Source organism: Rhea americana, unplaced genomic scaffold, assembly GCF_003343005.1.
Source record: "Rhea americana isolate MKP2758 unplaced genomic scaffold, rheAme1 scaffold_506, whole genome shotgun sequence".
In the NCBI taxonomy this organism is placed as follows: Eukaryota; Metazoa; Chordata; class Aves; order Rheiformes; family Rheidae; genus Rhea; species Rhea americana.
The window spans coordinates 77205-99916 of record NW_028186653.1 but is presented as its reverse complement, the minus strand read 5'-3'; the positions used below and the strand labels follow the sequence as shown (position 1 = coordinate 99916).

General features: G+C 41.1%; 1 protein-coding gene across 1 annotated transcript in view; it reads left to right on the top strand.

Annotated features, from left to right (window-relative positions):
• The window catches only part of DAGLA (diacylglycerol lipase alpha), a 74447-nt gene that overhangs the window by 12435 nt on the left and 39300 nt on the right, over positions 1-22712 (top strand). Inside the window, exons 2-6 of the mRNA XM_085317789.1 lie at positions 135-205; positions 17469-17607; positions 18192-18403; positions 20893-20994; positions 21594-21732. Of these exons, the coding sequence (XP_085173915.1) occupies positions 17513-17607; positions 18192-18403; positions 20893-20994; positions 21594-21732 (548 nt within the window). The 5' untranslated portion in view covers positions 135-205; positions 17469-17512. The remainder of the gene's footprint in view (positions 1-134; positions 206-17468; positions 17608-18191; positions 18404-20892; positions 20995-21593; positions 21733-22712) is intronic.

The following is a 22712-nucleotide window of genomic DNA, read 5'->3' as shown; positions in this document are numbered from 1 at the left end:
GGGGAGGGGGGGGAGAGAGGGAAGGGAAAGGGCATATATAGCGGCTGGTCTTGCAATTTAAAATCTGCTTATGCAAAGGAGGTGAGGTTATTCTTGATGGGTCCTTTATTTACCTTTTCTTTCACCTTTCCCAGATTAACTTCAGTCTGGCAGCTGGAACACCTTTAAAGTTACAGTGATGCTGGGAGAGATTCCTGAACAGAAGGTAAATTATTGATAGTGTCATTCTGCCAGCATTCTTGTTTCCTTGCTTCACAAGGATTATTTTGGCCAGTTGGTATAATTCTTTTGATTGAAATAGAATACTATACGCTAGTGCCTGCTCTTCTGCCGCACACTATGATCCAAGCTATGATTGAGAGGAATGAAGCAGAGGAAGGAAGAAGCCTGTGGACATTCATTTTTTCCACTTTAAAGAATGCCCAAATTTGTCACATTCTGGACAAGTTATTGCTCAAAGCTGAATGCTGGAATGTAATTTCTGGATCTATGTTCTGCTACTATTTTCCTCTTTGCGGTGAAAATGAAAACATAATTTATCTGTGCAACTTTTTGCCACATGATATAATGGATGCTATGTATCCTAAGATTTACAAAATAAAATAGATCTTTATATAAAAAATAGTGGTGAGGCTAGTATGTATAAAATAGGAGTTCTTAATGCTGATATTCTAACCATAAACTAATCACCGATTCTGACAATATATTCCCCACACAGTAAAAATATTGCAGTATTTTCATAAATTTTATTTTTGTAATGCACCTTTTGATACGTACCCTAAGCCATGGCAAATTTCAAGGAAGGAATGCAAAAAATTTAATTGAATGATAGCTACCTGCAGCTCATGGGGGAAAGGTTAGAATCAGGGGAATGCTTAACCAAGCTTGTAGTATTACTGAGGTCACCAAGAATGGACTATGTTCAAGGCATAGGTTTTCATTGAAGAAAGCATGTTGTCTGTGGGCTGTGGGAGGGATTATAAGCCAGAATACCTTGAATAAGAACTACCTGGCATCTAAATGTAAATGTATAATTTGATCTGTTACTGAATACTGAGGAGACCCCCTTTTCAATGAGATTGTGACTACCGTGATATTTTGAAAAATAATTCAAACTATCTGACAAGGCAGTATGCTTTTTCTGTAGCTTTTGACCTTGCTTACTGTTGTATACACAGAAGATCTCTGATCCTCATCTGAAGATATCTAGATTATATTTGGTAATGATGTGGGCTAGACTGATGGCTCTGTGAATTCCATGCAGAGTTCAAAGTCAAGCAAAACATCTCTGCAAGGATGCAGGGTACAGACGTAATTCCTATGATCCATCTTCATCAAGAGTGGAAATATTTTCCCACATTACTAGGAAAAGAACTGCAGTCAGTCTCAACTTCAAGGGATCATGGCTATGTCCGGAGTTCATATGAGAAAGTGAAGAAATTGAGGAAAAAGTAACAGGATTATGCTACAGAAGAATTGGACTAGGCTTGTGCCTGGTACTTAAGTGCTTTATTATGCATTAATCAGATGTGGTATCTGCAATATAATGTTGTTCGGAGACTTTGGAGCTCTAATCAAGGATGAGGATCTGAATTAGGTGCTGTATCTGGGAAAAAAAGGTGAACTGAAGATTTTTTTTTGCAAAGTTTGAAAGTTCACTTGCAACAATAATAGAAGAATTAGTTAATAAACCCCAGATCTTGTGATCAGACTGATACTCATGATTTGTTCCAAGATCATTATAGCATTGCTACCAAAGACTGGTCTTAGGCTTTTACTTCTGAACCCCAGTTAAAAAACTTCAAATGAATGGATACTTTATGGTTAATTGTAATATAATCAAAGGAAAATGGGAAAAGTCCAAACCTAGATAAGTCCTGCAGAAAGCATTGCCAAAAAGGCACTAAATTTAATTACAGAGATAATAATATATTGCCTGCAGCATGAGAGGAGAAAATACTTTCTCGTCTAATAGCCTAAAACTGTCTTTCTGCTTATTGGCTCAGAACCAATCACTTGTCCTAGAGTGTATCTGAATAAACAGCTGCTTTTTTTTTTTCCTTTTTTTTTCTCCTTATAATCCTGTTTGGATTATAAATTCAAGTGTCAAGACTCATTTAGTATTAACATTTGAAATTCTGGCAGACTAGTGAAAAGGGGGCTTAATTTCTCATTTGGAAATCAATTTAAAAATGCATCCTTTTCTAAATAGCTGTTTGAGTATTGGTCATTTTCATTTTATAAGCATGAACACGCTTTTCTGTTGTTCTCCAAAGGAGATTTGGGTTACCTTCTGTTGATCATCTTTTACTGATAGAAAGTGATGTTGCCTTCCTTTGTTTTACCAAAGCTGCTAGGTTACTGATGTGCTAAGTTTCCAGTAGAACTTATTTCATTATAGATCAAGGGGGACTTAAACTAGGACTGGCTGGCTTTCTTCCAGATTGTACAGCAACCTAGATTGCAGAGCATGCAACAGCTCTTTATATTTGTACTTTGGAGCAGATAACAAGGCTAAGAATAAGCCCAAGGATGAACCTGCTGATTTTTTTTCAGCATTTTCTTGTATTCTGACAAACAAATACTTCAATGGTAGTTTTAGGAGGAGCGCATTATGCTAGTCCACCATCCTTCGAAGAGGGAGAGAGAATAGCACAACTAATTCCACTCTGGAAGTAAGATGTCTTCTTTTCAAAAAGGTCTGTAGCCGGATGCCGGATGAGCTATACCAGTGAGCTGTATCTGACAAATCTTTTCATGTGTTACTTGCTCACAAATAAGATGGCTAGACTGCCTTTCTCTTTTGCGGTTCACTGGGCCCCAAGCTGCTGTCATTCAGATGAGGCTTGTACCTAATTTCTATTCATTTCTATTTGGCAGGGAGAAGATATCAAGCTCCTTTCCCGTTTCTTCTTTCGTGATACCAGCTCCCTTTGTCATCATGTTTTCATGCTCCTTCTCTCTGTATTTTAGCAATCTAGTTTTTGATGCATGTTCTGAATAGTTTCCTGCTGCTTTTTTGTACTTCCTACCATAGCCATTGCAGTCTGCAACACCAGGGTTAGTGGACTGCTGCTATGTGTGGCTAGTCCATGTTTCCTATGCTCTATTAGCTTGCGGAAGAAGAATTCCTTATTTTCTTTCTGCACAGTCAGTCTGTTTCTATGCCTGATGATCAGAGACACTTGTAATTCATACTCTGCAGTTCATGTCTGCATAACTGCTTGAAACCCATGAGTGTTTTTATCATAGAGTATTCCTATTGCTGTAATGAAGGCTGCAGCTCTACTCTCCTTGAGTCATGCGTGAGATCTGCTTCTGCCTCACCTCCTTTCGTCTCACTTTTTTTGATCTTTGCTGAGTTGATTCTAGGTACAGAGCTGAATGGCCAAGAAAATAGGAATGCTATCCCTGCAGTAATAGGTTGCCTTCTCCAGCAGCTGCTAACAAGAGAATGCAAGGAGTATATGGAAAAGAGGGGGATAATGGCAATGGGGAGAAAAATATTCTTGCTTTCACTAAAATATCAAGACCACCTCTGGGATGGGCTAGTAGCACTTTGAATGATTAGTGAGATCTTGAACAGTTAAATGAGAGCCATGTCATATGTACCTTTGTACAAAGGAGTGCACAATAGTCTCCACAGCCTACTTTTGTGTAATCCCCTTCTGGAGCTGAAATAATCAAATTAGCAGTAAATAGTTTGTGATACGATGTTACTCTTAGACATAAGGACAACTGAAACTTCCAGAAGAACTGTAAGACAGAGCAGAAGGATGCAGATGGACAATGTGTCATGGAGACACCTGAGAAAAATGGGGGGAAATGTTGATTTCAGAAATAGATGTGAAAACTTGTAGATGTTACAAGAGGGAAGTGTGAAATACCCTGACCTAAAAGAGGAGTGTGAGAGTGAGCTACCTGTAGCAATAAGTTTGTCAGAGACTTAGGAAGTTGATGATTATTAGCTGTTCCCACTCCAGAGTTCTAAGTGATGAAGAGATTCAATTGTCAAATTAAATCATTATGTTCTTCTAGCATATTAGAACTAGGAATAGATAGGAAGAGGTTAATATCACTTTAGCACAAAATCTTTGGTAACCTGCAGGAAAAAAAGAAAGTGGCAGAGGAAGTCTATGATGAGGGAAGAATAGCTCTGTAACAGAACAGGAAAAAATATTTGAATAAATATGCATCAGGCACAGTGGGAGTAATCAGAGGACTCACAGATGGAAAACTAGTGAATTTCAGAATTTAAATAGGAGGTTTCCTAAAATGAGGTTATCTAATCAAATAATTATTGAGGTAGAAACTGCTTTCTGTACTCATCTACTGGCTCTCCTTATGGAGTAGTAGGAGGAGATATTTGCCAGCAGGGGTAGGTTTGGGATGTATGTGCTTTATAAGTGCAAGGCAAGACATAACTACCAAAGGCCTGGAGATTTCTGTAGATCTATGCATGTAGATTATGCGCTGTATGTGTGCGCGGAATGTACTATGTGTGGTAAAGTGGGGAAAGTGTTTAGAAGTATAGCTAATGGAGGTTCTGTCTGAAAAGAAGTGCTTTTAAGCTTTGGGTTATAGGAAGATGTGTATAAGGCCTAATTATGACACATGATCAGAGAAACCATGGACTTGGTTGACTCTTGCTTACATAAGCGAAATGAAAACAGGAGTCCTGACCCCTTTTATCACACACCTTCAAATCTGAAATCTAATCTAGCTACTACAGTTTGGCAAGATTTAGTCCAGATTTGCAGTTTTATCTTCTTGTTCTGTTACTAGGGAAGCACTGAATGGACAAGAGATCCTAGGAGGAGGCAGCTGGTCTTCTTACCCCAGTGGCTGGCAGTGTAGAGAGGTGTGGGACTTGTGCTGTCATTTACTTTTTTTGTGCTTCTTGCAGCAGGATCATGAAGGTGTGGTTATAGCATCTTCTAAAGTACTGGCCAGGGAAAGTGACTAGGAGGGAAGGTTAACTGATAAATCACAGGGAAACTGCCCAAATTTGGTTTTCCTTGAGTCTGAATTTTGGATTTAATTTCCAAAACCAGGGAGAGTTAGAGCTACATGCACTGAGCAGTGTCTGATCTCACTCCTTGGAGGCACACTGCACTCATCTTCAGTGATCTTCTCTAGTTTCCTGAAGAATTAGCCTTTCAGGCTAAAGAACAGCTGTGAGCAGCTGGAAGGAGGAACCCTGCTTGTATCAGGATGTTTCAGAGCCTCTTAATAACATAAAAAAAAAATAGATGAAGAGCTGTAAAGCAATGCAATCAAGGGAAGCCATATAAAATGTGGAGACTGAAAAATTAGAGTAAAGGGAGAGGATGACAGTATAATGGAGGAGTGGGTTGCCAGAGGAAAAATACATAAAATTGGAAGGATGAGGTGAAGAGGCTTTTAGAAAGGAGTGTACATACGTGTGTGTATGTGTGTGTGTACAGGACTATACTGGGATGTGGGAATATATATGAGATATGCACTGCATTTAGGGAAAAGGTGTTGGTGTGTGCATAATTGCGGAAGGAGGCAGTTCTTAAAGCTGATGTGTGTACAGAGCAGTACAGATCTTAGAGGGTCTCTGTGAGGTGACTAAGGTTTTGGGTTGTTGCAGCACTGAGCCCTGGAGGGTGTTATTTATAGCAGCAACCGCTGAGGCAGGAAAAGTTTGCTCAAGCTGTCATTTGTGTGAGCCAGAGAACTGGAGTCTAGCTCTCCCTCCCTCCCTCTCTCTCTTGCTTTCTTCAGATTTTCACTGTAATTAGCAAGCTTTATGTGAGCTGGGTCAGAGCTGACAGCTTTTTTAGAAGACTGTGTCCTCCAGGCAGGAATGAGGAGAGATTTTTCTTCTGGGGATATTTATCTTGTGCCTTGTTTTGTTTCAAGGACTGCTCATGCAGAGGTGGAATCCATAAGACAGGAGTGGCAGAACCACAGATTTCTTCTGAAGTCCCAGCAACAAAAGTCTGTGTCTGAAAATTCACAGCCAGACTTTTAAAAGTTCCCTTTGGATTTAAGTGTAATAATAATAATAAAAAAATGGCTTTTTAAGATTCCCATCTCATTTTGGCTGGCCTAGGATGAGAAAAGCCCATTAGTTAATATAAAATTGTTTTATTATCATTTACCTGGAAAGTCTATTTCCTTTAAAATCTAACAAGCTTCCTGTTGAGTGCATAAGTAGAAGTGATGAATTGAAAATGGCAAAGGGTCAGTGTACAGAAATAAATGGTTAATTTCTATGTTTCTGTGACAGATGGTGGCAGTGATCTTTTGTCATGTAATGTAAGGTCTTTCACGTTTTGTATGTGTGGGTGATATGGCTGGTATTATCGAAAGCAAGGAAATCTCCCAGTTGAAATTAAGATTCTCTGCTACAGCATAGCAAATGTGATGTGGTCTTTGCGCTATGTGAGATGTACGTAAAGGCAGTCAAGGCAGTGCAGACAGTTGTGTTGGTACAAATGTCTACCTTTGCCAGTGGATACAAACACTCATATATATTCAGTAACACACATACTGTCCTTCACCACATAAAACTCCTGTTACTTTTGTGTTTGATCTTTTCTGCTTTAATGTCCTAGGAAAAATATTCCAGTGATACTAGCTATATCTCATGATACTGGCACATGGCCAGCATTAGTGCCCAAAGAAGCCCTCCCTTGTAGACTACTTGAGACTACTTCTGAGGAGCCAAAAGTTATACTGAAGAGGAGGAATGATGGCAATATAGAATTAGGTTTCTAAGTAGGATGCCATAAATACTGATTTGGATTCTGTTTTATTAAATATGTTCCCAAGAATAAATGAAATTGCTTCTTGCAGTATATCCCAGCATTGGATTAAGTTTCAATGAAGGCTCTAATAAATGCACAGTTATGGGCAAGACGTAAGAGTTTCTGCTTGATAGAGTTCAGACTGATGCTCTCAGCAAGAATAAGATATTAGAAGGAGGAAACCTGAAAGCAGGGAACCTGAGAGTATTTGGGGAGGAAGAGAAAAAAGCAGATTTGCATGCATTTGCAGTGAAATACAGCAACAATATTTTTCAGGGGAATTATGTTACAGAGCATTTGAGAATACTTCCTCTTTCAGATCCTGATGGGAGTAAAACTTCTACTGTGCTGCAGAATGAGGTGAGCCCATTGAATAGTGTTTCTGTTCACTGTTAGTATCATAGAATCATAGAATCAGTTAGGCTGGAAGGGACCTCTGGAGATCATCTAGTCCAACCTCCCTGCTCAGCAGGGTCACGTAGAGCATGTTAGACAGGGTTGCATCCAGGCAGGCCTTGAATATCTCCAGAGAAGGAGGCTCCACAACCTCTCTGGGCAACCTGTTCCAGTGCTCCATCACTCTCAGAGTGAAGAAATTCCCCCTCACGTTCAGGCGGAACTTCTGTGGTTGTAGGTGTCTGTTTACTTTTGAACTTACTAGGATTTTTATTAGAACTTTGGAAGGAAAAGGATGGAGAAACTTGAGGAACTGGTTAAAGACAGACATTCAGAACTTTGTTTTAGAGTGACTTCTTAAAAGATGATTAGGAGAAGATGGCTTAATTATATTCAAGGAGTTGTTTGTGGGAGTAGAGATCTAATGAGAAACTTCATCAAAGGGCAGTGTACTGGGAGTGGTAAGAGGAAATTCTTAGCGGTGAATGGCATGGAAGAACCACCCAAGGGAAAATAGTGAGAGCTCAATTGTTTGAGTCATTTACAACAAACTAGAGAGACCTCTTAAATTCAGGTCTCATTTTAGGTGATTTAAGGACATAATAGAATATGCATGACCTTTGGAGTATATGTCCTTGATGACCCTATCTTTTCAGTCTAATTTCTAGGAATGCAAGATACATGCACGTCCTTCTTTCCCAAAATAAAGAATATGAAACAAAAGAAGCAACCTGAAACTAGGTAGAGGCGCAAGCCATCTGGGGAGATCAACAGATGTTGTACTTCAGTGAAAGTGTAAAAATAGAGAGACCAGAGAAACCACATGAGGGCAAATGTTTTATTAGAAATGGAGCTTTTGGCCCAATATCCAGTGGTCAGGGACACAACTGAGCAAAATCACTGAAATAAACCAGGCAAATATGCAGCTCCAGTAAAGTAAGCATAAATTGTATCCAAATAAGACTTCAGACTTTCTGAAGCCATTTTCCATCACTGTTAATCTTGGCAGTTTCACGTAGTTAGCATCCATATTTAACAATTACAAATCATATTAAGAAAAGGTACATTAGAATGTTCTAATGTCTACCAAAGAGCATGCCATTTGGCAGTGATTCCCAACGTTTTTGACTTGCAATCAGGCATATACCTGCCAAATCATTAGTAGTGACCTGTGAGAATATGAAACATCATAAGATAAGTTTTTGGGAGGTTATGAAACAGAAAAAAAAAGGAGAGTGATTTGTGAACCCTGCCAAACATGGGACTTGCAATTTAGGGAGGGAGGGTGGAGTGAGAGGCTCTGAAATTCTGAGCATGCCTCCTCTCTCATCCCTGGTTTGTATCATTCATGACGTGGGGGAGGGAGAGGAGATAGTGTTTTAATTCCCCAGCCTCTTCCCCATCCAGAAACACCTTCCTTTCCTCCTTGAATGTGAGGGGAACCAGCATTTCCTTCTTCCATCCTGACAGTTGCATCTTAAGGAAACTGTTCTTTAGCTTTTCTAGCTCAGGAGCCTAGTGCTGTCTCTCTGCTGCTGAATGGGTATGATACTGCTTGCTGGGGAGGGAAAGAGCAAAGGACTGCCAAGGATTCTTGACCACACAGTTTTCCTGAGTTTGGCACTGTTCTCTGATTTCTTTCATTCTTTTTGTATTGGCAGTGGTGGTCCATTTGTCTCCTGTAGAATGACTGATGGCTTTCCCTGTAATGACTCATCATCTAGGGAATTCCCTAAGCAGTGAGTCAAGATAGCAGGAAAACTGTTTGTCCCCTTGCTTAAACAAAGGACCTTGGCCATAGTTTAGTAGAAAAGCAATTAACTTTCAGTGTGTCTGGGCTTGTCCTGTCCTTTCCTAAAAGCAGGGCGTTTCAAGATTAGCTGTACAACCGATAGGTCACTGATAAGGTTTTATTATTTATTTTCACCTTGAAATGTGCTCCTCCTGATTTTTTTTATTTATTAGATTTTTTTTTTAGGCTGTATGTAAGGTGACTGATCTGAGAAGCATTCCAGGGTGGAGTAAAACTGACATTGACAGATATGAATTTGCCAGTATTGTAATGAAAAACAGTTTGCCTAAAGAAACAAGGCAGTCAAACTGGCGTAAGTAGTGTCAGTGCTGACTAACTTAACCCAGTGTTTATTGTTCTTCCTATAGACAGATTAATAGCTGTATGGTTTACAACCACGCATTACTAAATTTTGAATGCAGCCATGGGATATTACAACAAAAACAAAAAACTTGAGTCCTCCATAGCTATACTCAGGAATGATGAATTATCTTTGGATAGTCATCAGAATACCACGCATGTCAGCAGACGTTAGCTGAAGTTCTAGATATTTGCATTGCCAGCTGATGTCAGATAGATTTGAGGTGCCCAGCTGCTCAGCATTTTTGAAACTGAGGTGCTTGCTGCATCTACTGACTTGCATTGGCTCATCCTAATGATCCTTCTCTCAGCATCTCTCCCCTATCCCATTTAAGCCAAGCTTTTCTTGTCACCCATTGCTGACTATTAAACATTAGCAGATTTTATTACCCTGCAGAACAATAGGTTCTATTAAAAATACAAAATCAATTTCATTTTTTTAATACATCCCCCCACCAGCAATTTGGATACTATTTTTCACTCAAGCTTGGAATTGTCAGAAAGCTCAGATTGTGGACTTTGCCAGCACAAAATGTAGGTGGTTGCAGCTATGTCGGCATTGATACAACACTTGATTTTTTTTTTTTTTTTTTTTTTTTTTTGACTAAATTAATGTCATCAGACTTCGGTTGTTCTTGTTTCTCCACTCCTATCTCTTTAATGGAGTGGCTTATTTTAGTGGCCTTTTGTTTCTTCAAGTTATTCATAAAGCTTTTTTAATTCTCTCATAGTCTGGCAAGTGTGGAGCTTGGAGTTAAATTCTGCTCCTGTTGAGGTCAAAGAAAGAAATGTCTCCAGTAAACTTAGGACTGTCGAGTGAATCTGCTTGTAAGATTTTTCTGTGTTTCTCAGAACATGTTTCATCCTTTATTTTGGACACTCAAAGTGATTGTTATCTTTATGATCTGACTTACTTGATACTTGAAGATGCTTTCAAGAAGAGGGTGATGCTTCCCCTACAAACTTATTCCTTGTTTCCCAGGATCCTGGCTGTGGATTATGCAAATTTGAAAAAAGGGGAGACTTTGAATCCTGTTAGGGTGTTTCTTTTTTTCTTTTTTTTTTCTCTTCTATTTACACACACATCTTACTAAAGACAACAAAGAAAATGGGCAACACCATTGGCAAATATACCTATTAAATGTGCTTACTGGAAATGTTTGTTCTGTTCATGAAAAATATACTGATAATAGCATTGTTGAGTTCGTGTAACATTAAATAGAGGTAGTACAGAGACAGCAGGGAGTGTCTGGGGATATCCTCCCAGAGGGAGGCAGTATGTACGGTGTGACTGATGCACTTTTGTACAATGGTGATCCCTGGGCACAGATTCTAAACTGACACTGGTATATGAGTAAAGTTGAGGGAAGGGGCATATTCCAATACAGAGAATTTGTCCTGGCTTTCCCTTTCATTCAGTGGATCCGTCATCCTTTTAACTGGTGATTGTAAAGTTGTGAACAAGTTCTGTAAATAGGAGTATTTCAGTATCATTTAAGTCTGCTTAGGACTTTTCCATATTCTTGCACTAAAAACAATGAGAGTTGTAAGATAATTCTTTTCTTCCAGAAAAACATGCTGGCAAGTAGATACCAAGCAGAGGCATCACTTGTTCCAGTGTCTCTGTGTGTATGTCTCAAACAAGTAATAATTTGCAGTGGCATGGCTACCCAGCTCTCCAAAAGCAAGCAAGATACTAAGTCACAGAATAATGTTGATAACTTTACCTGGTATCACCTTGCATACTGTGTGCTTGTGTGTGACTTCCATTGAATGGAGGCAAATGAAAGTTGCCAGCTTCCCCTGTATTTGTTGTGTTTTATTAAATGCTTACTTTCTCTCATGTTGTTGTTAGATGGAGAAAAAAAAGTTTTAATCCTTGTAGTTGCTGGGAAATGCTTGGAAAATTTAACCCTTTATATTCAAAGCCCCCAAACTAAGAGGTTTTGAAAGTAGTCCTTTTTAAAAATACCTCTGAATTTTGAGACCTCAGTTAACAGCCTTGATTGCCTGGGATTATCAATACTATTATTGCTCCAGAGCAGGTGATACATAAATGTTGGACCCTATGTGATGTGTTGTGTGCAGCATTGTCCTACAGGAAGATAACTTTTGAAGAAGATAACAAATGCAATCCCAAATCTTCCCAAATCCCAAATAAGATTTTGAGAGCTCAGTTTTCCTGATGAGGGAGGAGGAACCTTGTAGAAAACACTGATAAGAGGTTTTTGAAATTCCAGAGAACAGATTGTAAGTCTGGGAAGTTCAAGAGTAAGGCATAGAGATTTTGTATACGTCTGAAAATCATATAGGACTCATGAAACCTATTTCTACCTAAAGCAAGAAGTATTTGGAGTAAAGGGTGAAGGGGATGAATTTAAGCAAGGAGCACTTGCACTCAGAAGACATCTCGATGTTTTTCTGTAGCCTGAAAAAAGAGGTTTTGTGAAAAAAATAGTAGGGAGGAATATGCTGAGTTGGAGATTGGCCAGTGTATTGGGCCAGCTGGCCAGTCTGTTCTTGTTACTATCGATATATTCCTGTGACCTTCACTGTTCCATTTTCAAGAGTGTTGTTTTGCTGGCATTTACAGTTTAAGCTGGATTGTCATACAGGTAAGTGTTTGTCCTTTGGGTTTTGAAGGTCAGTTTATACTCCAAAATGTATTTTGGGTATTTGTGTCACTGGGCAGCGAGGTAGTGCCAGATTTAACCTAATCACGTTAGTTCTGTAATCATGATGTTGTAAAAAAATTGTTGTGGTGCAGTGGCCTTATCCTGAGGGAGCTGGGTATGAAATATGCTAAGCCACAAAAGGCTTTTTGAACTTTTCCCTTCTCAAATCTGGTGGCTTCGTCTCATGACTCTGGTATTACATCTTATTTAATTTTCTTCTCTGTGGAAAATGGGAGATTGTAAAGGAGATCTTAAACGTAGGTGTGAAATTTGTATGCCAAAATTAAAGACCCCACTAATTCCACCAGTACTTCATGCCTGTGTTGAAAATCTGTGACTTTGTCGTAAATACAGCTCCTAGATGTTACATTAATACATATAATAGTCTTTAAAATATAGATTTGTTCCCTTAGTCATAATCAGTCATGATAGAGCTATCCTCAGAAATTTTTGGCAGTTGCTAAACTGCCAGAAGCAACTGCAGTTGCTTCCCTCCTAGGAAAGGAACTTTGCCTACAGTTCTTGCAGACATCACTCACAGTAGATGTATCTTGCCACTTGCAAAAGGCAGCCCTATTTTGAATGGTTCTTTGGTAATATGGGAATTGTCTTCCTATTATACTATGAGCCCCTCTCTTCCACATCGTTTGTTGAGTAGGTGTCTGTCCCTGTTACAGAGATGCTCTGAGATCTGCTGATCCATCTGATGGATACCTTCCATCCTGGAAGGGCAGTTTTCTGTGATATGATCTGGACTTTATATCTCTTTCCTCTGTCCCACTACTTGCTCCTAGTGTTTTTTGCTAGTGGTTATGGGTAAATTGTACAGGAGAACAGTGTGGCAACAGTAGTTCACTGCACACCGAATCTTGCAAAAGGTTCTGGAGAGGAGATGGATTTGTACGTGTGCAGCCATAGGCAAGCAAACACTTTCTAGCAAACTTCAGGACACTTTGTAAGAGTGAAGTTACATCCTTTCTTTTTCCTGCCAGGGAAGAACAATTCCCAGATTGTAAGAATTCAAGCTCTGGAGCAGGACGTGCTCCATTTAAGGCCTTAAAAAGAGCTGGCTGAGGATTGAAGAAGTTTGATCCAAGTTCCAATTGATGATTTCTGTCAAGTGCAGGAAATGCTTGTGAAAAAGTGTATTTAATAGGAAGCTGTAAGCTGCAGTAGTGACAATCCAGCCTGAGACAGAGAGCCTGTGTGGGGCAGGCATGTGAGGAAAAGGGAGAATGTTGGCGGCGATCAGGTAGGGGATACCTTGATGGGGCTGATCCCTTTACATTAGTGATATGTTATTTCAGGGGAAGAGATGGTATTTTTATGAATCAGCAGATACATGAGGGTCACTAACTGTACAGTTAAACATGCTGATCAGAATGTAACTTTTGGTTGCTTAAATTTGACAAATGTCGTTATTTTAAAATGTTGTTGCATTTTTTTTAGTACACTTCAGTATAACAACACTTCGTTTGGCATCTGTAAGAAATAGAGAGAGCTTCAATTATCCTGATAAATAATTTCAGAGGGAGAAGAAACAAACATATGGACAAGGTACAAAACATGGTTCTGTCTGATACAAGGAGATATGGGAAGATGTATAATGCTATAGCGAAGTACTTGCAGTTGCCATGATGTGTGGTAGGAGAGAGAAGACTGTTCTAGAGGATGCTTCTGGTTAATTTAGTTATTCAGGCATTGTCCTGTGCCTGTCTGGGCAATACTTTTGCTTCTCAGGACTTACCTTTGAGGTGCCTCTATTCTCCTTTCAAGGCTTCTGAGCCTGGCTACAGCTCCTCTGCCGAGGGCTTGCAGAAAGTGGTGTACTGGGCTGTGTGGGTGCCAATGTTGTGCCTCAGGTGTCTGAATGATACTGTGAACATTACAGCACATCCTGCATGTGAATTTGGGCAGTGGGGAGTAGGCGATTCTCTCCTGGGGTGTTGGCATTGTGTGAGTGGTGTCCCTTCCAATAACATCTACGTATCGCCCTTTTCCTTAGGCTGTAGCTCTGCTCAGCTTGTATTTGCTTGTATACCTTCTTCTGAGGCTAATGACAGGAATGGCAGGATGTTGGGTTAAACTAAGTCTCCTAGATTTAGCTGCATTCTTGTCTCACTGTAGCATCTTTCTTCTCTTTTCCTCTTTTCTCTAAGCTTTCCCCTACAGACAGCTAATTTATCCCTTCCCCCACATCCTGTCATACCCGGGAGAGTATGTCATAAGGAATTAATGGTTGAAAAGGCCTGGGAGAGGCTGCTCCTTTGGAACAGTCTCTCCTTTCTGTGACCGGGATGGCCCCTTTTGTGTGCCCCTTTTGTGTCCTGTCCAAATCCCCTCCCCCTGGCCATTCAGTGAGTGCCAGAGGATAGACCAGTGGCCCAGTGCCTTTCCAATCTCAGCTCCAGCAGAGCTGTGTCTGATGCCATCAGCTGTGTGGAGAGGGAGGTTCCCACAGGCAGCCGAGGCTCCAGGACATTCCTGAGTTGCTGCTGCAGCACTTGGTCCCTCCTGTTTCTCAGTGGCAGGAGGGAGAAGGTTTCTGTGCTGCTGTGCTTGCTGGCAGATAGCTTCCTCTGCTCCCATCTCTGTGCAGCTCTCCCATGGTTCTGACAGCATCACTCGCCCTTGTTCCTAGTCTTCCTTCCCACAATTCACATACAATCTCCTCAGAATAGGGATGATGTCACTTCCTTCCAAAGTGCATGAGGGGTGTGGAAGGGGGAAAGTCACGACCCCTGGCTCACTCTGAGCAGCCCCCGTTGATTAAATGAGGTTGCTGTCTCGGGGCAGGGCGGGGGGGGGGGAAGGAATTGCTTTGAAGATAATGCCTGGCTTTGTCAGTAGACAGTCACCAAGCCACCCTTTCCTTTTATGACTGGGATTTTCAGTGGCTGCAAGAAGAGTTTGCTTTTCCCTCTTTCACGTGTGATGTCTTATCTCTGTGGATATGTACTTTTCCTGAAACACACTTATGGGAGAGAAGAATATGCATCAGCTGGACCAGACATCATGTAAGAGTTTTGCTTCATGTAGGTCTCTCAGATCTGAAGGTCAGAGGTCTGGACTTCTTGCTTTCAGAGCTTGTGCCTGGATGTCCTTCCCCCTAATTTGGGTGTTGGGAGCTTGAGGCTTCTTGCACCAGGGTTCAGGTTTCAAGGATCTGGGAATTTTTCATTCTTGTGTGCAGTGATTTTAGAGGCAGCATAAGAAGTTCCTTGCTGTTGCAAAACTAGGGTCAGTGGTCTCAGGGCTGTTTGTACTCTGACCTTGCACTTTTTCTCCCTGTTCATTTATTAGATCCTGTCTTCATGCTTCTTAAAACATAGCTGTTGAGATCTTGTACCCTAGGATTAAGCCAAAGACTCCTCACACTAAGAGCATTAACTTCTCTTTTTTGGGGAGGGAGGGTGCGGTGATAGGGACGGTGGTTTATAGTCATCCATCTTTCTTGTTTCCAGTCTGGGGGCAAGGCCCCAGGCATCCTGGTTTGCATCTAGTGTTGATAATTCTGGAAAATTATTTAGAATTCTTTCGGCAGTGTACTGGGAGCCTGGTAGGAAGATGGCTAAGAGTAGCAGTCCCACTGTATTTCTGATGTTTGGCAGTGAATGACAGGCTATTCTGCTCTGTCTCCATCTGTTGCTCTGCGTAAGGAATTTACTTTAGATGTTCACTTCTTGCAGATACACTACTTCTTGATCTGGCAGAGGGTGGTAAAAACATACAGAGTACAACTGCTTGCATTTCTAGAGGTGGAAAAGTTGTGAAAAGTGCACTGGTGGGATTCAGACATAAGCCAAGGGATGGTGGGAACTGTGCACTGAGATTTAGGGTAGACTGAGAGGCACTGCAGTGGCCAGAAACAGAGTAAATGAGTGTACTGAAAAGCATGTCCACGTATACTGAGGATTAGCAGTCCTCAAGTATTCAAGATACAAGTGCTACCATACAGGTGGTACGTGATAGGCAGACAAGTTATTCATAGCAAGGCTAGCGGTAATCGCCATATGGCAAGAAGAGAAAGCAATTTGAAGGTAAAGCTGCCATGTACTGAATGCTCTGATTATTATGTGCTAAGGAAAAGTGAATCCAAATGCTGTTGCAGTTTCACATTTTGTTTTGTTTGCAGAATATAATGTTTGCTCTACTGAACTAAGTAACAAACTTGAAGTGTGTCAGGATATTAACTGTGGAGTCTGAAAAGTGTGAAAGACTTTTACAGTTATTCAGTACTTTGTGACTGAAATGTGTAGGGAGATCTAGTCCTCCTGTGCTAGGGCTCAGCTGGGCGTCAGTATAGGAGAAGAGAAACTTGCATGTTCTGTGATACTTTGCCTAGTAGGTAGCTCGTTGGGATAACCAAATTTGACTGGTGAACAGGTTTTGGTGTGATGGGGCAGCTTGTGTTACTGCAGCTGTTTTGTGCTGTGATACAGTTTATATGGTCTGTCATAAAACCACCACTTGTGTGACTTTGAAGAAACAAATTAGTTTAAATGTGATCATATCACTCTTCCAATTTTGTTAGCCAGAACATTAGAATTTAGTACATAATATACAAGTTACAGTTGTTTTTTATATGGTGCATGAGGTACAGCAGGTGACGTCCCCTCTGAAATGTTGATGGAAATCCTGATTACATCAGAAGTAACAAATATGGATGTTTTCATTTTTGCCTCTGTGAACTTAACAACAAATTACCAGATCATGATGAAGAGTAGTTATTACTTCAGAGATGCAACCTGGGAATGGTGTGATTGGTGCAAGTCATGACTAGAGTACCCTGGCAACAGCTTGTGAACATGAAGGATGGGGAGGTAGTAATTAGGAACTGAAAAGGCTGAGAAAACTCAGGTGTTCCAGCTCATAGCAGACTCTAAATGGTGGCTGAGGACAAGGGGAATGGGCTAGTGTGTGGTGTCCCCTGCTCTGTYGTAGCACAGAAGGGTGCAGGTCAGCACAGAAGTGTTATGGCAAGTTTTAACATGCTAATGTATATTTTGGCCAAGTGAGGGAAGGCAGTGTTAGGCAGTAAGAGAAGAGGCTGGCGGGAGGTGCCCCTGTAGGAGAACATGGTGATAGGAGTTTGTACAGAGTTCAGGCTGGTATAACCTGTCAAAAGCACTCAACACTGACTGATTGCCAACACAGAGCCCTAACAGGATTCCAAGTCAGCTTGTGAAGTGGAGCTGGGTGAGTGTTAACTTTGTGCAGTGTGAGTTACACACCTTTTTCACCTAGTACTCACTCTTTAAGCATTTAATTCCTTAAATTCTTTTGCTCTATCATTTTTGAGCATACTATGCCCCCTGGTGCTAGATGAAAGCTCTGCCATCTATGGCATAAAATATGATAACTCTCAGGTGTGCTCCTGCTGGCATGTAGTTGTGGCTGTGAATGGCTTTTTTGTTGTTGGGGGAGAGGTCAGCAGCATCTTTGATTCTGTTATTTCTTTTCCAGGAGGTGAGTGTTGTGCCTGCTGAACCTCTTCAGACCTGCTAGCCATGCCAGGGATTGTAGTGTTCCGCCGTCGCTGGTCCGTAGGCAGTGATGACCTTGTTTTGCCAGCCATCTTCCTTTTCCTACTTCATACCACCTGGTAAGCAAGAAGAGCAGGTGCTAAAAAGCATGATACTTTGAACTGTCTCATGAATTCTTCTTACTCCTCCTGTTTCTTGCAGAAAAAAAAAAAAAAAAAAAAAAAAAGGCTTATACATGCAGCTGGAGGGCTTATATGGGCATTTCTGACAGATACCAGTGTATTCCCAGCTTTTGATTCTTTGGATCTATGCTATTTAAAGTTCTAGTTCCAGTGTCAGAGAGGAAATCTCACTAGAATTTCCTGACTCCTCCTGTGCTATCCAGGTTTGTCCACTGTAATTTGGGTCTGTGTTTCTGTACAGAGGCTCAGGGAAAATGACTGAAGTAGCAGACCCCATGGAATAGCATGGCTTGACAAACATTGTCAGATTGTTCTAAGTAGGGCAGCAAGGTCTTTACATGATTTGTGCGGAAGAGAGTTCCAGAACAAATTAATATACACTATAAGGAGCTGAATTAGCTACCAGGAAATGAATGGGATACTGAGGATCTTCAGTAGCATTGTTGGGAGAATAAGCATGGGATATTACATGCAGCTTTGTTTGACATGCTGTTGATAACAAGCTGGTTTGTGATTGGCAGGTTTGTGATCCTCTCTGTGGTGCTCTTTGGGCTGGTGTACAACCCTAACGAGACCTGCTCACTTAACCTGGTAGACCACGGCAGAGGCTACCTGGGCATCCTGCTCAGCTGTATGATCGCAGAGGTGGCAATCATCTGGCTCAGCATGCGAGGCAGTATCCTGTACACAGAGCCCCGGGACTCGATGCAGTATGTGCTTTATGTCAGACTAGGTAAGAGACAGTGGCCTGAGGCCTCCTAATGACTCACTCTCCACACTACCATCTGTTACCCAAAAAGACATCTCTCCCTACACACTGACAAACACATAGCTCCTGAAGGACATCCAGATGGCCACTTGTATGTGATATGCATCTGAATACATCATGTATACTGCACCCTGTCATTGCTGTAAGACTTTCATGCAATGCCCCGAATATCTTCCTAGCAAACCTTTAACTTGTCACCCTCATTGTGATGCAGGCACATCACTTTCCTCTAACAAAATATGCTCCCCTTTTGCCTTGCAATAGAGATCTCCCATAGTGAAATGCATCTATACCTCTCTCCAATCTCTTTCCACAAGATTTCCTATAATAGAGACATATCTCCATGTAAATCATGGCTGTTCTCATCCTGAGGCACGTACATGTCCTCACCTGTCACAGGCATTTAAGCCTGCGCCTACTTACCTTGAGAAATGTGTTTGACCTCTTGACATATATGTGTGATTCATCTCTCCATCCACCAACCTGCACTTTGATACTCTACCTCCAGGCACCATGAGATAAATAGGTGTACCACCTGCTCACTCGTTGCATCTTCTCTCCTGGACGTTGATCTTGACCTCCTAAAAACAGTTCCTGTCTCACTTACCCACTTTGAACCTTGAAGAGCTAGATCAGAAAAAGGATTTTTCCTTTATTTCTTATATATGCTTTTCCCTTTTAGCTTTTCTCCCCTCCTCTCTCTCTTTCCCTTCTTTGAGGTACAGAATGAGATCAGACTTTTCTGTCCTGAATGAGGGGTTTGTGGGGGTGAACTGTTTTTTTAGAGAATCTGAAGAGAAAAACTTACAGAAAGGTAGATCAAGCCCCTTCCAAACAAAGTGTCTCATGGCTTATTCTGTTTTTTTGCTGTATTGTTTTCGTGCAGAATTTATTAAAAACTGGGTACCCTTGCTTGAAAGCTCTGTCTGAGCGACATTTCAGCCTTAGAGTGCTAACTGCAATCATTAACATGAAAAGCAAACAAATCCCTCTCCCTCAGGAAGCATGTAGAGCCTGACAGTTTGAGTAACACTGTGTTAAAACCAGACAAAATGGGGCAAGGGAAGGAGAGAGAATCCAGAGAGCCATTTTCCTACGTAAGTATCATCCTTGTCTGCCTTAAACTATGCCTATGTTTGGAGTCTGTATTTACACTTTATCTTGGATCTTGTATATGCTTATTTTGTGTTTTTTTTTTTCTTTTTAACTGCAATGGTTTTATCAGCTCTTTTATGATAGATATAAGAGTGGGACTCTAGTGTAGACAAGGTCAATGTGACTGTCCCATTTTAAGCATGTGCTGTGTAATGCGTAAGAATCTAGGGAAATCTTTTCATTACAAACTGAAGAAGGTCTTGTCTGTGCTACTGCTGCTTCTGCCCTGCAGTAGATAATCTCGGAGGGGAGACAAGCCAAGGTAGACAAGGCCTAGTGCAACTTAAAAATATAGGCTGCACTGATAAGGAATCAGATTCAGCCTTGATTCCTTGCCCAAAGCTGTTGAAAACTGTATTTGATATGTCATTCCTTGAACTGGTCTTTCCAAGATGTTGAGAGTCCACAGTAAGGTGCCTGGAAGGATAAACTGTGCCAAGATACTGAACTGAATAGATGGGAAGATAGATGGTTGGGATCTGCTAGGCTGGAAAATAGGTTCAGTGAGTTCCGTCAAAAACTTGCTAATTGTTACTAAGTAAGTGAGCTAATTACTTTCTCTGTAACTTATATCCCATCCATTCTTCAGGTTTGTAATGCATAGGGAAAGTGTGGTCACTTTAAAGCTGTATTTCCCAACATTTTTTTCCAATGAGCCGCTGTTAGCCCTCAATTTCTTGATTGTTATCATGCTAACATGGAGAACTAAGGAGCCAATAAATGTGTCCTTGAAGACTGTGTCCTGGGAACTATTGCTGTAAGGACTACAAAGGGTGGAGGTGCTGTGAAAATCTGTGAAGTGTAGTAAACAGAATTAATTCTGAGTACATACCACCTCCTGTAATTTCATCTATTGTTTTGAATCAGGCCAGCTGTTTGAGGTGATTAAGACCTAGATATTGCTACACAGTGCTTCTTGGTACATAGAGAAGTCTTTCCACTGAAGTGAGTGGAAGATGGCTCTCTGAATCATGCCTCTGATGCAGCCTAGAGCACTTGCAGCTCTGTACATATGTGGTCCTTGCATTACTTAGGAGTAGTGAATATGAAAGAGACATTACTTTTTTGGCTCATTTTCTTGAAGGTTGCCCTCCAAAGCACTGGGGCCCAGTTATGTAGTAGTTAATCCTGTGCAACTTTCCTGCTAGAGTAAAGAACCTGTCACAGGGAAGTATTTAGTTGCCAACTCTTAGCACTCTGCACAGTGTTCTTGTGCATTCTCTACAAAAGATGGGGATAGGCAATTGTTGATTATGAGTGAGATGCTGCTACTATCCATAGTGTTCTTTTTGTTTCAGCTATCTTGGTGATCGAGTTTGTGTATGCTATTGTGGGCATCATTTGGCTAACACAGTACTACACTTCATGCAATGATATCACTGCGAAGAGTGTCACTTTAGGTATGTATTTGGAATGTGGTTTGTGTGCATGCCTGAGTATGCAGAGATATCCTCTTGTCTTAGAGAGCTAATCCATTCATGCATATGGGGACTGACTGTTGAAAGTGGATTGTAGCTGTAGATGGGATATCTTGAGATGTTACTGCTCAGAAAAATTGTCGTATTCATTTTTTTTTGTGCTGTCTGCAATGAGACAGGAATCCATGTTCCTATGGAAGGGTCTGTTCAGTGAATCTGAAAGGCCTAGTTACCCTGTAGTTCACCATGGCTTTACTATTTTCCTAGAATTCATTTTGAATCTCAGTCAGTCTCCTGGGGGCACCTGATGCTAGTGTTGCAGTCCCCCTAGATACTCAACATGTCCTTTATGATCTTCTGAATGGATAATCTTCCAAAACAGCTGAAAAAAACTAGTTGTGGTCAGAAGACTTTCCAGAGGATTTTCTTTTGCTACAAGTGGCTGCAAGAGTATTTGGGGTAGCTTTCTCTATCTGCCTTGCAGCACTGGAGAGGTGGATGTGATGTGCGTGGAGAAGAACAGGAGATGGCACTGCCAAGTCTTAGGAACAGAGTACCTAACTTCTCTTCTTTCTTTGCAGGAATGGTAGTGTGCAACTGGGTTGTCATCCTGAGTGTCTGCATCACTGTCCTGTGCGTCTTTGACCCAACAGGGCGGACCTTTGTCAAGCTGCGTGCTACAAAGCGGAGACAGCGCAACCTCAGGACATACAACCTGCGGTAAAGCAGCATTTCTGGATGTGCACCCTGCTTTCTTCAGTTTTTGCCATTCTTCCTGCCTTACTTTGGGGAGCATTCATTTTCAAGCACTGCTTCCCGTTACTGTTGAGGATTGTTTTGGAAGAATGCAGTTCAGACTGTTGGGTGCTATGTGGGGGCATCTGTATTCAAAGGAGGCAAAGCAACATGAGATTTGGCTGGATCGTATGTTATTCAGTGGATTTGTAAATTCTTATAAGCCCTTTGTGCCACAGTGCTGATCACAACAGCTTGTTTGTCCACCCTGTGACACTTGTGTTTTGCCTAGTAACAGTGAGGCAGTACTTAGACTTAACTTAGGTCAAGATAGCATCTTTTTCGAAAGCCTCTTCTTTCTTTGTTTTTATCTTCTTCAAAATACCAACTTCTGGCCTGAGATGTCTTATACATGGGGTTGACTAAGAAGCAATTTCTTTTGTGTTGGCAGTTAGATGTTTTAATTAAGAATTGATTGCATCTTTGTAAGCTACCCAGATGGGGATATGAAAGCTTTTTTTTTTTTTTTTACCAAGGAAGGCATTAAGGTATTTTTCAGAAGTCTTCTCCTCTTTTCTTCCTGCCGCCCCCCTGCCCCGCGTTCCCCCCCCAGTACTGGGACAACAGAAACAGGCTTTGTTTTTGTATGCAGTCTTGACATATGTCGCTGTCAGCAAAGAATGTGGCTTTGTCAGGCTGAAGGCCTGAATGTGGCTTTGTCAGACTGAAGGTTTTGAATGAAGAAATGAGACTATTTAAAAATACTCTGGAAATCATGAATTTCTCTTTGAGAACATATATTCAAGGAGTGTTCCATAGTCCTCCAGAGTCTTGAAATGGGATCCTTCAGATTGTCTTGGTGAGATAAAAATCTTCAGACTTTTCTGGGGGCAATGCAGCAAGTACAGATATGTTTGAGAGAACTTGTTTCTTCCTGCAATGTGATATGGCACTCTTCCTTACCT